Here is a 17,696-nt window from a genome sequence, read left to right as displayed (position 1 = left end):
CTCATGGACAAGCCCAAATTCTCATCTTTGAGTAGTCCCTGAAAGAGCTACAGTGGCTACTGCTTGTTCCGTGCAGTCTTCCTTTTCAGAGGAATTCGTCTATTGAAGGTTAGCAGTAATGCCTTTTAGAATTTCTCAACTGCCTTTCACACTGGTGGATTCTAATATGTCCTCCCATTGCTCCTCAACAAAAATTTGCCATCGTGAAATCTAATATCCTTGTACAGGTGCATTCCGTGAATCCATTATTTGCTAAAGTGAATTCAAGTGTGTCATAGCCATGGACACTTGGCCCGAGGGCCACATCGTGGTTTCCAAACTGTATGGAGGGCCGGGTAAGGAAGCTATGCCTCCCCAAACAGCCTGGCCTGCCCCCTATCTGCCTCCTTCCATTTCCTGCCCCCTGACTGCCTCCCTCAGAACCCCTGACCCATCCAACCTCCCCCGCTCCTTGTCCCCCGGCTGCCCCCTCCCGGGACCCCCACCCCTAAGTGCCCCCTTTTCCCCATCCCCTGACACACACACCCCGAACCTCCACCCCATCCAACCTCTCCCACCTCCCTCTGTCCCCCTAACCGCTCCCTGGGACTCCACTCCCATCCAACCTCCCCGCTCCCTGTCCCCTCACTGCCCCAACCCCTATCCAGAGCGCCCCCCGGGACTCTCACGCCTATCCAACGGCCCCTGTTCCCCATCCCCTCAGTGCCCCTCCTCCCCATCCAACCTCCCCACCCCCTTACCATGCTGCTCTGAGCAGCAGGAGCTCGCAGCCCTGCCGCCTGGCCGGAGCCAGCCACGCTGCCTGCACTGCACAGCAGGAACGGAGGGCCAGAGCACTGGCGGCATGGCGCGCTGAGGCTGCGGGGGAGGAGGGACAGTGGGGGAGGGTCCAGGGGCTAGCCTCCCCGGCCAGGGGCTGGGCAGGACAGTCCCGTGGGCCAGAGTTTGCCCACCTCTGTCATAGCTACTAGTACCAGTTTATCATTCTTACTTAGATTCTGTACATAATATGTAGATTCGGGTTGATTTCCTCTTAGCTGGATTCTTTTGCTTATGCGTTGTAAAGTTATTTTCTCTGCATCTAAGGGCTATAGGCTTGATGCAGGAACTATGGGGGGGGAACTCTGTGGCCTGTGTTACGCAGCCTATATGGTCAGTACGATCTCTTCTAGCCATAATAGCTATGAATATTTTTGATGCATGCTTGTATTTGTCAGTTGGGTAATAAAAATCCCCCAGTAAGTGTTGTGGTATTTTGGAGTACCTCCGTTTTAGTGTCGTCCTGTTTTTTAGACACTTAAGACAAGCATCTTTGAAATATCTGAGTAGTAGTCCTAGTGATCTGCAAAAGATACCTGTTTGTTTATTTTCTCTGCATCTGGATAAAAGGAGAGAGAGACAAATTCACCCCAAAACTTTGTTCTCAAATGGTCTCTTGTCTATATTTTAAATATTTTTGACAAGTAATGCTTTTGAAGACAACTCTATGAATGCACATATCTCAGTTCATGACTTTTAATTCCTCAGTAAAAGATACTGTCTAGCTAATTCTAAAAACCTTGTGTGGAAAGGATCTGCAAAAGAACTAAAGATGTTTTCTCTTGTACTTCAAGGTTAAGCTTTCCAAATTGAACTTGGATGACCATGCAAAGAAGAAGCTCATTAAACTTGTAGGAGAGCGGTACTGCAAGGACACAGATATGCTTACCATTACAACAGACAGGTATGGTAACACAAGAAAAATGTCTGTAGTATTGGCCCTATTGAAAAGTAGTGAGGGCCTGTTGCATTAATATATCAATTTGTCTTACTAAACCCATGTCCCTTTCTGAACTAAAATCAACTGATTAAATACAATTACAAGTATTCAGTTCTCAACTAGATGTTTGTAAAGGCAAATCTTATAAGTATCTAAAGTATCACCAGGTGCTGAAGAAATGCATATTTGTAAATCATTATTTTAAAATCGTTTAAAAATGTGTGACAATTGGATTATATGAATTTTACCAACATTAGAAAGAGCATCAAGCAGAAAACTAAAAGGGCTTTGTTCCAATCCAAACATTTCTTCAAAACTCTCATCTATTTCTAGGTCACTAATCATTGCAGTTATTTGCAGTTACATTTCAGCAGGTTGCCTTGGAGGAGCCTGTTTTCTGTCTCTTGCTGCGGCATTTAAGAGGATAATCCAAATATGAAGTTGTTTATAAACCAAAATATCCTACAGATGCAGAATTTAATTCAGTAGTGGGGTAAAATCTGTTGATTGTATACATGTTAGTGTTTGTAAAGCACTATCAATATAAAAGCACTAACTAGGTAATCTTCAGAACACTTATGCACATCAGCAGTATTATCCTCATTTTACAGCTGGGGAAATTAAGGCACCGAGTGTTGCTCAGGGTTTCATAGCAAGTTACTAGAGCCAAGTTCAGAGCTTCGGAGTTCTGGCTTCCAGTCCCATGTTCAGTCCACTTCATCATGTAACCCTTTTAAAAAAAAAAAAAAGATAAGTAAAGAAAGTAAGAGTGTGTGTGTGTGTGTGTGTATGTATATTAAGTTAGTGTATATCTTTCAGTGGAAAACTACATAACTGAGGTTAAAATAAACATAAGGTGCAACTTTTTGGTCACAGGCCTTTGCATTCCAAGTTGTTCACAACAGACTATCTGTTACAACTGGCATTTATTTAATACAATTTTGTAAACTTCTTTACTGACTTCATAGGTTATTTGAGATTAGTAGCAAAATGTTAACGTAAGGTCCCTTCTGCCGATCTGCAATGGCTTCTGTAATGGAAATTAACAATCTCAAACTGCACTTTGAAAAAATAAGACTATAACCTTGATATCTTTGGTAATGTTAATTTTTAACCTCTTAATAAAACAGATTCTAATGTCCAAAACTTTGAAGGAAAGCTATTGCTCCATCTACAAGGCCTTCTACATTGGCCTAAGGTACACTGCTGTTTGTAAAGTGCTGTGAGGTACCTTGAGCAAGAAATGTACTAAGGCAAGTTACACTCAGTTCAGGGCTCTTCCTCTGTGGAAAGAGTATGGGCAAAACGTCTTGGGGCTCTTTTTCCCCCCCGCTCCTTTTTGTGACTGTTGGTTCCATCATGATCCTTATCTATTTAGATGGATGCTGAAAGTGGTTCTGTTGAGAGCAATCTCGCCTACTTTCTACAGTTAGACAACTTGGTTAATGGTAAAGGGTTGTGTTTGAGTGAAATTGAAAAGGCAAAGTAAAGACTCGTCTTGGTAGGAATTTTGCCTTTGAGTTCAAGCAGCAGTTCTTTGAGTGATTGTAGACATGTATTCCACTCAGGTGTGCACACGCCCCTTGCAGCAAAGCTAGAGAACTTTGCTTAGCAGGAGTAGTACTCATGTCTTCTCACCCCTTAGCCTATTTAAGGTCCTCTCCCCTTCCTAGACTATTCAATGGCTGCGCCGCCCTGACCGCTTCAGCTCAGGCTTTCTGGTATTTTATTGTAGATAGTTGGTCAGTAGTGTTTAGCAATACCCCTAGGTTTAGTTTGTAGTAGTTATTTAGGATAGATAGTTACCCTGAGTAATGCCCTTATTGGGGTTTAAACATTCTGTCATGTGAGGTGGATATCCCCAATAGCGACCCCTCACGTGTGTTGTTGGTTGTGCCTGGGAGAAGAGCATGTTATAGAAAGGTGCTCCATCTGCAAAGAGTTTCAAAAGGAAATGCAGGTGGAGCAGTCCATGAGGCCCACTTTGGCACTGGGGAAATCCACAGATCATCCAGCTCCATGCTCTTCTTTGGAGCCAACATGAGATGCTTCTCTGGGTTTGAGGTCCAGTGCTTCCCTTCGTCCTCTGAGAAAGAGGTCCCATTCCAGAGGTCAGAGATTTTTCTTTATCTTCCAAGAGGGGGAATGACCAGCACTATGATTCCTCCCATATGTCGGATGGAGCTGGGTTGCCTAACTGCTTGCTGGTACTGTGCCAAGATCAGTTGGACGCCGTACAGTTGAATTCAGCACCAGCTATCTGTGTGCCATTGGCCTTGCAGTCAGCATGAGATCTACTCTCCCTCTCTGTTTCTGATTCCCCAATAATTCAGGAGCATTCAGCTGCCATGGCAGCTGCTGCTTCTGCTGTCCTGTTGGCACCATCTGTTTGCAGAGTTATCTTGTTCGTCAGCATCATGTACCACACTGCCAAACACTCAGAGTTTAGAGTTGCGCTCAACATCCTTTTTGTTGCTGTGGGCTGTCTCTTCGGCATCGATGTCATTGCTGCAGACCTCATCTTGGGATCGGTACTGGCCTCTGGGACTACCGTTTGCTCCAGTGCATAGTGGAAGCGTGATGCCTCTTTCGGTGCTCATTCATCATCGGTACTGATGCCATCCCTGTATTGGTTTTCGGACGAGGCTGGTCATTTGCTTGCCCTATCGGAGGCGGCTTCTCCACTACCACCGGCCAACTTCCAGGGCTTGTTCAGTTTGAGTTTAGGGATGTCTTCCTCTTCATCCTTTCCTTCAAAGCACCACTCTAGGAAGTTCTCAAGATCTTCCTCAATCACCATCAGTATTGAGATCAGCACCATTCCTGCAGTAGGGATGGAGCCTCTGGCCTAGTACATACTAGCCACCCTGACCCTTATTCCCAGTGGCCCACTTGGAATTCATGGGATGTTCCTTGGTGTACAAGATCCTGTTCTTCAAAGTAATCCAGGGGAAGGTTGCCGATTCTGGCTAAAATTTCTCTTTCTGAATCATCTCTATTACAGGCACAATCTGAGGTCGTTCCTCCTCAGTTGGTTCAGCCTGATGCTCTCATGCAGGAGTCTCCAGTGACCCCACCCCCTTCTACTTCCTGCTCTCCTGATGACCCTGCGATACTGGTCTGTTCTTCCCTGGTGCCTGAGGATTTTAAGTTATACTAGGGCCTCCTGAGGCACATGGCTTCCATCTTGGGCATTCAAGCTGAGTTTGTGCAGGAGAATACACATACCCTTGCTGGATATTCTCCAGTTGTTAGCTCCAGGTCAGGGAGCTTTCCTGATAAATGAAGCTCCCTTGGAGCCGGCCAAGTCCTTGTGGAATATCCCAGCTTCATTACCACCTACAGCAAAACTCTCTGGAAACAGTGTTGTGTTCCTTTGCAGGGCTTCTAGTGCTTCTGTTCCCATCCAGTTCAGTCTCTCATTCTAACAGCATTAACGACAGAGCGTGACAGAGGAGATGTAAGTCCACCACCAGGGACAAAGAATCTAAGAAGATGGACTTGATGGGGAGAAAAATGTACACATCTTCATGATTACAACTGCACATTGCAAATCAGCAGGTGTTGTTATCTAAATATGATTTCATCAGTTGTGTTGCTATGTTCAAACTCACAGATAAGTTGCCAGAAGTGCCCACTTAAGAGTTTACGGCTTTCATTGCAGAAGGTCATCTGGTGGGCAAAGCTTTGCTGCAATCAGCCCTGGATGTGTCATATGCTTCTTCCAGAGCTATGGGATCAGCTCTGACTGAGAAGGGCCTCATGGTTGCAAATTCCAGAAGATCTCCTGATGTTCAGCAGAGCACAGTAGACTTAGCTTTTGATGATTGGCTTTTGTTTCAGTAGAAAACTGATGAGACTTTACATTCTTTTCGGGACTTTTGGGCTAATTTGTTTGTTGGGGGTTTTTACCTGTGATGAAGTAAGGAATTTTCTTAATGGTATGCATGAATACTGTGTGTGTCTCAATTTCCCTGTGTGCTGCATGTTTAACGAGGTGGTGGGAGAGGGTGTGTGTTTGTTACAGAGGCGGTGTGACCTCGCTTAGCAGTCAAAGCCCCAGGTATTGGAAATTGTGTACCCTAGCAATTGGTGACCGGAAGGCCCACCCCATCTTGGAAGTCAACCAGTTCTGACCAGTGGGGGAACAAAAGACGAGAGAGGGCCCAGGTGGCCTCTTTACCTGGGATCGAAGCCAAAGGACGGAGGAGTGGCTATTGGGGAAGGTGATATACAATGATGGGCTGGAAGGAGGGGGCAGCTGGACTGGGGACTGAGGGAGCAGCCTGAGCCCATCGGGACTGGGGCAGACGCAGATAGAAGGTGGACCCGAGGGCCTTGAGAACTTCCTGTGCTGGGTTCAGACATTCAATAAACCTTTGTGTTTTAAGCTGGCTGAGAGTCACTACAGCCTAGAGATCAGGGTTCCATTGCTGCTTCTGGGTGTGGCGAGTGAACTCCCTGAGGGAGCCCATGGCGAGAGACAGGCGTGCAGATGGCTCAGAGGTACAGTTCCAGGAGGTGGCAGGGCCAGAGGGCATAGCCCTAGAGAGAAAGGGAGCAACCTTCATCGAAAGCTGTCACACTGAAGAGGGTTACTCTGAGGGACCGTATGGAGCTGAGAGAGCACAGGGCCTGTGAGTCCTTGACAATACTCCAGCCACAAGGAGGCGGCATTATAGAGGTCAGTAGTAACAGCATCAACATCACTCACAGCTATTTTTCTGTCAGTGGTTCTTCCCTGTTATGTGGCAGGATTTATCTAGTAGAGGACATGGATTGTGGAGGAGAAATAGGCCCTCTGGGTCTAATTTTAGCTAGCTAGCTGGTCATCCTTCAATGAGCGAGCAGCCATTTTGACTTTCAGATCCAGGGTAGCATTCCTGTTGTGACTTCCAGGTCTCTATCTGCTCAGGTTGGGGACAGGTTGTCTTGCTTTATCCATGCTTGGGATACAGTAATAGACAAATAGGTCCTAAGCACCATTCAGTCTCTGTGCATCTCTCTTCCCTACCCCTTCCTGCTTCAGAACCCCGCTCACAAGCCACTGCTCTTTCAGCAGGTCCACACTCTGCGTGCTTCGGAGCTATAGAAGAGGTCCCTCTGCAGCACTGGGGAAAGGAATTCTATTCCTGGTATTTCCTGGTCCCCAAATTCAAAGGAGGGATGAGACCTATTCTCAATCTCCACTCTCAACAAATACATCAAATATGGGAGACTCCATATGGTCACTCTAAGCAGCTATTCTTCTGTGTTAAATCACAACTGGCTTGCTGGCCTGGATCTTCAGGACACTTACTTCCACCTGGTGACTTTTTTCCACAAGCCGCCAGAGGTTTGAGATTTGTTGTGGCAGGTCAACATGATCACTACACAGTGCTACCTTTTGGCCTGTCCTCACTTCCTTGCATTTTTACCAATGCATGGTAGTAGTGACAACATATTTCAGAAAAAGAGGAATTCATGTCTTCCCATACTTGAACAATTGCATAGTGAGGGTCAAGTCTGCTCACATGTCTGGTTCACATTATGCCTTTCTCAATAGTCTGGGTCTGATCTTGAACAAGATTAATACCACCTCAGAAAATCAAGCTTATTGGGGCCCTCTTTGATTCTACAAACGCAAGGGCATTTTTGCCAAATGAGTGATTCCAGGCAATTAGTCACCTGTCTGTATCTCTTTTCTCACCCTTCTGTTCCAACCCTGAGTGTTTCTGAAGCTGTTAGGTCATATGGCCAAACCCTTATTTGGACCAGCATGCAGGATTGCACCTTCGCCATTTTCAAGCATGGCTGAAGTTGATCTATCACCCAAATTGTCAAGCATTGGACTGTGAAGTTCGAGTGCCTCCAGAAGGTCTGGATTCCTTCCAGTGGTGATTAGTTCAGAGCAGTGTATGCCAGGGTGTTGCCTTTGCTTGCCCCCTCTGTCCCAGGCAGGATCATAATTACCAGTGCTTCCATAATAGGTTGGGGGACACATCTGGGGGAATTGGAGGTTCAAGGTTTGAAGATGGAGCGGGAAGCATCTCTTCATATCAACATCCTGGTGCTTTGAGTCATTTACCATGCCTGCAAGGTATTTTGAGTGAAGCTCAACACTGTAGCTGTTCATGTACCCACCACCACCACAACCTATTATGTGAAGAAGCGAAAGGGAGCTCGCTCCAGTCAACTTCATCACCTCTTGACAAAGCCTGGGCAGCTCTGCACCGAAGATAACATCACTCCTGCAGTTGCTTATTTACCAGGGGTCCGGAATTACTTGGCCAATTGTCTTGGCAGGAATTTCTCCTAGGATCATGAGTGGTCTCTGAAAAACGATGTGCTAAGGTCCATCTTTGCATCTGTTTGCAATGAAGGACAACAAGCAGTGCGGGTCTTGAGTAGGTCTCAGTCCATGTTCCCTGAGCAATTCATTTAATCTGAAGAGTGGATCAGTCCTGATGTATGCTTTTCCCCAATCCCAGTCATTCCTGAGATGAAGCTGGATCATATCATCTTGAGTCTCATCACACCAGCTTGGCCAAGATTGCATTTCTCAGTGATGTTTCTTTATTCATGTTTGCAAGATTGCTACTTGGTCTTCCATACCTACTTCTACCAAACATTATGGTATCACGATCATGTCCAAATCAGAGTTGAATTTTGGGAAGGCATTCTTGCAGTTGCTCTTTAAAGTAGACTCCAAGTCCCATCTCCTCCTGATACTGCTTTGGAGTCACCTGGGTGGAATGCATGTCTGCAAAGCACTCGAAGAAAAGATGGTTATTTACCTGTCCTGTCACATTATTCTTCAAGATGTGGATGCAGATGTTTATTTCACAACCAACCCTACATCCCCTCTCCATTAAAGTCTCAATTATTGATGTTTGGTATGAAGGAGAACCGAGAGGTCAGAGTTGTGTTGCCCTTAAATAGCTTGGGGAGGGCCTAAAAGGCCAGTGGTTATGAGCACTACCTGTATGGGCACTGCTACGCAGTGTTTTCTGACTTTGGTGCACTGGGCGGTGTGCACACCTGAATGGAATACGTGTCTGCACCCACATCTTGAAGAGCAGTTACAGTACAGATAAGTAACTGTCTTTTTCGCTGATTAAGAATGATGCAACTTGTTCAGTATTCAGTTATAACATACAAGGCTTTTCAATGTGTCAACACCTTACTAGCTTTGATGCTGACACTAAGCTCTCTAATCATGGTTATCAGTTATGAATTTTAGACACTAGCCTTTGGGAAATTTGCATCAGAATTGTAAATAATGATACATCTCATTTCACCTGCAGAAGTAATTTATTTTTCCAATAATCTGGCAGTTGCAAGTTCAAAATTCATTAAATATCCTTTCCAAATGGCTTGTGGTGTTCAGAAGAGCTTCAGACAAATTTCATGGCCTCAGCAAAGTACATAGCACAAGTATTTACTTTTGCTTGAGGAATAAAAAAGCTTTTAACATTTCTTGAGCCTTTCTGCTGTAATTAAGCTGAATTTCAAAGCTGTTCTTTGTCAGTCTCGAGTTAATTGAAAGTAAAAGTACAACTTAGCTGTGTTCAGAAATATGAAGCAAATTATGATAAATTTAGAATTAATCATGGACACCTGCATTTTGTGTATTTCATTTGGAACACTAGTTAGATACACTACTTCAGTTACAGGTTTATGTATATATCCCAGACTTTGTCCAAACGTTTTGAGGGTTGTCATCCAAATATGCATATGTGGTGACAACACTGATTCCTAATTTTATTTCCCATTTTATCCTCAGTACTGTTGTTAGTACGTTCTTTGGCTCATGCTTTTTAGGTTATTTTGTGTAACTATTATGTCCTTTAAGTTTTAGTGGTTGTAATTTATTAGTTGATTGAAGCATTTCTATTAAGGTTATTTGTTTTTATGAAAACATCTTCCACCAGGGGGCTGTAAAGAACCTCCAAGTGCAGGAAGGTACTGGAAAACAATACTTTGTGCTGATTATGTTCTAGAGGTGGGAGAGAAATCTATTACGTTCGTATATCACAAGACTTACATTTGTTTAATATTATTTTTAAAAATTTTAGGTTGCTTTCCTGATGCTTAGTTTTTCCTTCAGTGCAGTTCTCTTTGTGCTCAATCTTATTTTTAAGAAATAACTAAGAGTCAAACTGTTACCTCAAAAATTCCCAGTTAAAATCCTGTGAAGCAAGATTTTATATGTTCTCAAAGCTGCTCAGGTGGTGGTAGAGGCAGGCTGCATTTGGTGACAGGGTGGTTTGGCCCAGCTCCCATTTGGAGGCTGGATATTTTTTAATTACACTAAACTAAAAGCAAGCCGTGGGCACAAATAGAGAAATTGAAGGCTTCTGCAGCTATTATGAAAGTAATAATGTAAAAATGATTTATGTTCTTTGAAGAAATATTCACTCTTTAAATAGTGAGAAATTAGATTCAGTGTTGCGGAGTAGGGACAATGGTTGGCAAGTGTTTAACTCCAATTTAAGCTAGTTTAAACAGTAGATTGTATACTTTACCTTTGTGACCGTTGCTAACATGCTGTGATCTTGACGTCTTTCATGCCTTGGTTGTCCACGTATCTAGTTCTGTAAGTCAAAAGGAGTTGTCCCTATGTTGAGCATCGCCAATAATAAGTTTCTGCGGGACAGATGAGTCAATTACACCTGTGTAATCCCATGGCTTTTAATGAATTTGCACAGGTCTTGCTGCTTTAACTTGATGAGCTGTTTTGTTAATGCAGAAGGCATGGAAACCAACACCCTCAATCTTAATTCTGTCTGCTCCACAAGGTTAGTGGAAATTAAAAGCAGCAACAATTAACAGACACGTCTCCAGATGCACAAAAAGAACAGATTGTGTTCTACAACCATCCTCACAGAAGAAATCCTGCCCTGGTTTAAAAACATCTGACCTGATTTGCAGGTACTTTAAGCCCAGGCTAACTTAATCAGTTGTGGGTAAAGGTTAGAGCCCATGCTCCAGTTTAGCTCAGGTCGTCACCTATCCGTTCTGAAGTGAGGATACAGGCAGTCAATCGCATGCTGATAGTCCTCGGTGTCTGTCCCACAATTCGCCCAAAGAACAGACACGTTCTTTTGCAGTTGACAGGGAAAAAATCCTAGGTTGTGTTAGCATGCAGAATCGTGGGATATGTCCTCAGACACACATGGTTCAGTGCAGAAACAGAAAACACAGTAACGCAAGTAGGACTTTTGCTGCGGGGATCCTTACACCTAGGCAAGGCTAGCAGGTGCCCAGATCCAGTTGCCAATCACCTACATTAACTGTGAAGACGTACTCCACACTTAGTCTCTGACAAAGCCTTATCTTTCTTACCTAAAAAGAACAGGTTGACCACAATATCCTTTGTAATGAAGAAATTTTAGTTTCTCTGCAATCTCTTTGTCATCAGTTAGCCCCCTTGCTCCCTGGTATCCCCATGATTCTCTTGTAGGCATCCTGTTTCTAATACTTGCAAAACTTCTTACCTCTTTTTTTTCCTTTAGTTATTTTCTTCCAAAATTCCCTCTTGCCCATCTTACATTTTTTCCTTCCATAGCTGGTTCCTTTTTATTGGCTTCACTTTAGCTGGATTTCAATTTTTGAAGGATGCCTGTTTGACTCAAATACTCTTGTCCTTTGCCATGTAATCGTAGTGTGATTTGGGTTTTTTTTTCTTTCCTGCTTTTTTTACGGGAGTTAAGGGGGCATGCCACCTATACATATCTTCTGTGATTCTTATAGGGAATGCTTAAGTAATTCCCTTGCTTAGTGAAAGGATTTTAACTTCCTCACTTTTTTAAATTAAGGTCTTTTGAGGTAGCCTTCTATTTTATTTTAAATCTACTCCCACTGTTATTTAGTGGGTCAACTATAATTACTTAGTGACTCAGCTCCTGTGTTTTACTTAGGACTAAATCTGGCATAGCTACTCCTCTTGTGTGCTGTAGAAGAGCTTTTCCAAAAAAGCAGTCCTTTTAAGACATTGAGAAATAGCTTCTCTAAACCCTGTCCTGGTATGACACTTGTACACTTTCTGTAAGTGGGTACTTGAATCAAGCATTATTACTAGTTTATTAAATTTTAGTTTTCTCTAGGATCTCTCTCAGCATTGCACATGCAATATCTTTCCTGATCCAGAGACTGGTGGTATAAACTTATTAGTACGTTTACATTTTTAGGCTTGGGAATTAAGACTTGTATTTCCCTTTTCATTCAAACTTTTATAGAGGTTGGTGGTAACTTCTAGGTGAAGTTGGGTCCAACACTGGGAAAACAGAGTAGGAGGGGTACTACGTCCCCTGCTGACACCACCTCCTGCCTTATGGAGGGAGGTGGGAAAGAGTCACTGGCTGCTGCACTGCCTACTTTGCTGGACTGTGGGACTACCTGAGAGCTTGGAGCAGAAGAGGTGCTGTACTGGCCCTACCTGAGCCCAGGAGATCACGTAAGACAGAATGACTCTCCCTCCTGCACCCTATTGTAACTCAGTAGAGAAGGGAAAAACCGATGATGAGCACCCCACCTTTCAGCCTGGAAAGAAGCCCACAGATACGTTGCGGGAGTTAGTGAATGAGAGAGAGAGTTGGAGGCACAGTGTGTTTAACACCAGCTTCATCAATTAAAGGATTGTGACAGCTTGTCCTATTGTCCTTATGTTATTTCTGGAAGTAATTCAGTCTCCCTCTGGACCTCCAGATCAGCACCTCTGATCCCAAGATACATTACTTGGGTTCTGAGATCCATAACCTGTTTGTTCCTGTTGCATACCTAAAGCACTTGGCCATGAGGCAAAAGAAGTGCACACTATAGTCTGTGCAGTATCTTTCCCTTTCTGGCTACTTACACTTGGGGCATCTTTCTCTAACTTTGGTATTAGGTTGACCTAAGTTTTCTTACATTAGAAGCTAATGTTGTTTTTAAAGTTTTATTAGTTTTTCTTCATTTGCTAACTGAACAATATACTTTTCTCAGTACCAGAGTCTCATGCTGTCTACACTTACCTGTGCTCGCTGAAAACAGAATTTCCTTGAAGACTGGCTCTGGCCAAGAGTACAGAGACTTGAATGGTTGCTGAATATGTGCCCCATCGGTTCTAGTTTATTGTCATAATGTTCTCCCAATGGCCAGGTGCAGATCAGTCACTGAAGGAAATATTTCCTTGACATCACACTAAAAGCCTAAAAATCTGTATAAATCAAATTTTATTCAGAAATGTGCCATGAACAATTAACTAGGAACTGAAGTGATACAAAACCTTCCCAGAGTCTGGGGACACAGATTAAACAAACAAACAAAAATCTTAGCTACTTATTCTTAATTTCCAAAAACAGAATAGCGACTATTTCAAAATAGTTTTTTAAATTTGTTTTTGTTTGGTTTTTAAATTTCAGGTGTCCATTAAGGAGACAGAATTATGACTATGGAATCTACCTCCTCACAGTTTTGTACCATGAATCGTGGGTAAGCAATTGAATGTATCTAGCAAAATAAACAGTTCTTTTAATTCAGAAAAGATAACACTTTACCTAGGACCACATTTAGTTAAAAATCCTGACTTGTGTGGTGGGTGGAATCAGTCTGCGGCTTCAGCATGCTTGGAAGATTTACAAAAAGCATAACAACTCTGTTCTGTCCAACATGAACCACAGAAAGCACTTCTAATACCTTTCCAGGATGCCACTATTTTATTGGTTACTTGAATTCATATGCCCACAATAAATATCCCCTCACAGGAGGTTTTAGAAATAAATTCTTCTTCTGACAGGAATTAAGAATAATTTTGATTGCATTTATCCCGATGCAGTATTAAAAAGCTGAATGGAAATGAAGCAGCTTTTTAAAAGATTTCAACTGGCTATTAAATGCACACAATTGACAATTAGATACGAAATCAGTGTAAAACGTTTGTTTTTTTTTAAATGTGGTTTTATAATACCTGATTATCTTAACCCAAAGCAAAATATAGAGAAGCAGGAAACAAAATTTTTTTTGGACAGACTTGGGTTTAAAAAAAAAAGTTAATTAGTTAAATACTCAAGTGATAAAATCAAATTTGTGTCTAAGCAATGAATAAAGTTATTTTAAAGGTATCCCAGATTATTTGAATTTTACACTTGTCTTAAAATATGCTTATTCCTTTTGGAAAATATTTTATATTCAAAACACATTCTTTTAATGTGTACAACTTAATTAAGAACAGGTATGTGCCTAGTGAGTTTCACAAAAGTAGTGACCTTGTGGTGAGTGAAATATTCTCCCATGGTGGATAGAGGGAGAATAATTTTGCATTTATTGCAGTTCGGTCTTTCTTTTTCTTTCTTTCTTTTTCTTTTCTTTTTTTTTTTTTTTTTTGGTTGGCCTCACCCACCTCCCAATTGCTGAAGCTGTCAACAGGAGAATCAGTTGTGGTGTGTTATCAAGAACACTTGTACATTAGGAATGAGAATGAAAAACTGTTTCATATAGGCCATCAAGTGGACATAAGACAACTTTTCAATCCATACTCTTTTCTCTATCAAAATTTATCCCTCAACTGGCCTGTTAATTTTCACTGTATATATACTTCTCCCATGACTTCTAGTCTTTCCTATTGATTACAAATATTAAAATGCATTTTTAAAAGAATATTACATTATAGAGAATGATAAAAGCAACATAACATACTTGCAATAAAAAGGAATGTTGAAATCCCATACTTACTTTTTGGATAGCTTCTATTTGTTTCAAGGAAGTAACTGATAAATATGACATTATTTGGCTGCCACTGCATTTGGCATTTGTGCAGCATGCATGTTTTCGCACTGTATGTGAGCAGGCATGTGTACAATTATAGTATTTGTTCCGAGTATGTAAAATGTAGCAGACTGGTAGTTCTCAAAATACTGATTTTAAAAAAATAGTACATTCGGTTAACATTAACCATCTGACTATATTAGGATGAAAATAAATTGGGTACTTCCTTCCCACTCTCTCTCAATCATCTTAGTTGTGCCTTGGTGTCACTGCATTTGTTACCCATCCTTTATATACTCCTTTTTGAACCTAGCAGTATTTAGTCAGAGTGGAGTTAAATTGGATTGTATTTTTAGTCTTACCTTTGTATGAGAAGACCTTCAGCTTCCCTTCATAATACTGTTTTTAGTTGACTTTCCTGTCAGTGGTTGTGATCTTTTCCAGTAGCATTTAAGTCCCCATAATCAACATTCTTTAAGAAGTCTAATATTTCTGCCTTCAGTCATTTTAGTTACTCACTTAAATACGAAATAACTCATTCAGTGAGGAATTTCATTTAATCAGAGACTAGCTTGAAGGATGCGTATGTTGTAATTATAGACAACATGCTATTAAATTTGACTTATGAATTTATATTTTAAAGCATAAGTTTTATAGATAAGCTTTTACTTTTCAGTGGTACGTTACCAACATATGTATTTTCTTTTTAACAGTAACACAAATCTCGAACTTGGATGACAGATCAGTTTCCAGTAGCAGAACAGTGACAGCAGAGGCTAAACACTCTTCCTTTTTTATTAATTCCAGGCAAACAACACATCTGTCCTTTGCTCTAGCGTTACTTAGTGATAGAAGTCAGGGCCATACGATATTGACATGTGAGTGCTTGCTGTGTATTGAATACGCACAAGTCTCTTGCCCTTTTATTACCTTTCAACTTCCATGTTAATATTTGATGAACTTGTCAATCAGTTGTAATTGTCTTTGATTTCCATGAAAAATTGATGGTCTGCTGTGACATATTTGATTTTTTCCATGATCAGTGGTAATCCCTTTTAATAGACCCGCTGAAAGGTAGTTTTGATGCATTTTGTTAACCATAAGCAAACAGGCTGTAATCTATTTTAATCTGTGTGAACTTTAAATATTGATGCGGATTAGTCCTCCCTATAGACAGTAACATTAGACAAAAGTAATCTCCAGATTTGGTCATCTTGCCAACAGCATGGTGCCACCTTTCATGAGCGTGCTTGGTAGAATGCAATAAGAAAATGAGGCCAGTAGTTCCTTTTCATGTTGACTGTTACTGCTTTTGTTGCAGTTTTTGATGTGAGTCCTAAAGACCCAGTACTTGCTGTTTTAGTTACTGTAGATCGAGGTGGGCAAACTTTTTGGCCCGAGGGCCACATTGGGGAATAGAAACTGTATGGCAGGCCATGAATACTCACAAAATTGGGGCAGGAGTGCTGGAAGGGGTGCAGGTTCCAGCTGGGGGTGCGGGCTGTAGGGTGGGGCTGGGAATGAGGAGTTTGGGATGCAGGAGGGTGCTCCGGGCTGGGATCGAGAGGTTTGGAGAGTGGGAGGGGAATCAGGGCTGGGGCAAGGGGTTGGGGTGTGGGGAGAAGCTCAGGAGTGCAGGCTCCGAGCGGCGCTTACCTCAAGTGACTCCGGGAAGTAGTGGCATGTCCCCTCTCCAGCTCCTATGCCGCCAGGTGGCCCCATCCTCAGGCACCACCACTTCAGCTCTTATTGGAGCTCCGGAGGGGGCCACTGGAGCACGTAGGAGCTGGTGCGGTGCCATGCTGTGGCTTCCAGGAGCCACATGGTGTGGCCTCTGACCTTGCGCCCCGGCCAGAGCTGAGGAAGCCCCAGACCCCACTTCCCAGTGGGAGCTTGTAGGCTGGCTTAAAACCGCTCGTGGGCCGTAGTTTGCTCACCGCTGTTGTAGATCCTCTCTAATTTGTATTAATGACTGGAAGAATTGTTGTGCACGACTGAATCTTGCAAGTTAACAAGTATCGGAACAAACAGAATATGAAAACCAAGGGCTGTATGTAGGTCAGGAAGTGTAGTTATCTTTTAAGTGTCACTTGGCTTTAATTGTTTGATGTGCCACAGCATATGTACTAGTATTAGGAGGTAACCTGTCAAAATAATTACATGTTAGGATATACCATAGGCCTCATATTATGAATTAAACCTTTTCTGAGAGGTGGGAGGTGCCAATTTCTATGTGGATTGTCCAGTGCTTGGTAAATTGCATGCTATTGAGCTGTATAAAGTGATGCTGCAGTAGTAAAGTGCTAATATAACTTTGTTCCTAAGTAATACACACACAGTTAATTCTGGGTTGTTTGGTTTTTTAAAAAATCCCCTGTGGATCACTCTTTGCAGAAAACTCATTTACTTTTTTTCCCCAAAGATTGCCTTCCAGGCCCAAGTTTGGTCTTGAGGCGTATTTCTTCCTTTCTAACTGAGGTTTCAATCCAAGGACCAGGTCCTCTAGTAGTTGAACTCTGATTTTATAGATATTGCAGTAGCACTTGAAGGGTCCAGTCAGAATTGGGTCTCCATTGTGATGGATACTGTAAAAATAGCCAGTGACAGTCGCTGCCCTGATCTGTTCGCAATCTATATGTGCAACAAGTCAGTGACAAACTAAAAGGGAAGGAGAGGGCAGGAGTAACCAATAAAGTAACAGTTGCATAGATAAGGTATTGCTTAATATGAAGTTTCTTTGCGTGTCTGTGTTTACTGGGTTAATTTTTATCTAATTATAAACAAATATCAGCTATCCCTGATTGACGCCGAACCAGTCAATCGTTGGAGGTAGAAATGTTTGTGTGAATTAATTCAGTGAGCGTGTTCTGTGTATAACAGGCAGCATTGAAGACATGGAGAAAATTGTGGGAGCAGCTGATAAATACTCAGATGAGACTAGAATTAGTGGAGTGGAGTGGGGTTGATATATTGAGATGAACAGACAGGAAGGGTCAGAATTGGGAAGCGCTTGAAGAGCAAGCAAAAGAAGACTCCACTTGATGCAGTGAAGCCAGTGGAGAAAATCAGAGTGTGTTATTGTTGTGGTCAAAATAATGTGGAAGGACAATGATCTTAGTAGCTACTTTTTTTGAATGGACATTCAGAAAGAATGTGAATGAGGGGAAGAATGTGAATGAGGGGGACCAGAAAGGAAAAGGTTGCACTACTC

General features: G+C 42.3%; 1 protein-coding gene across 2 annotated transcripts in view; it reads left to right on the top strand.

Moving 5' to 3' along the window:
* Positions 1-17,696, top strand: part of MRPS35 (mitochondrial ribosomal protein S35) — a 54,770-nt gene that overhangs the window by 22,083 nt on the left and 14,991 nt on the right. For both annotated transcript variants that reach the window (XM_048824314.2, XM_048824323.2), the window contains 2 exons: positions 1,614-1,723; positions 13,144-13,213. In XM_048824314.2, the coding sequence (XP_048680271.1) occupies positions 1,614-1,723; positions 13,144-13,213 (180 nt within the window). The remainder of the gene's footprint in view (positions 1-1,613; positions 1,724-13,143; positions 13,214-17,696) is intronic.

The sequence above is a fragment of the Caretta caretta genome, chromosome 1 (assembly GCF_965140235.1).
Source record: "Caretta caretta isolate rCarCar2 chromosome 1, rCarCar1.hap1, whole genome shotgun sequence".
Classification (NCBI taxonomy): domain Eukaryota; kingdom Metazoa; phylum Chordata; order Testudines; family Cheloniidae; genus Caretta; species Caretta caretta.
This window is presented reverse-complemented; position numbering and strand designations above follow the sequence as displayed.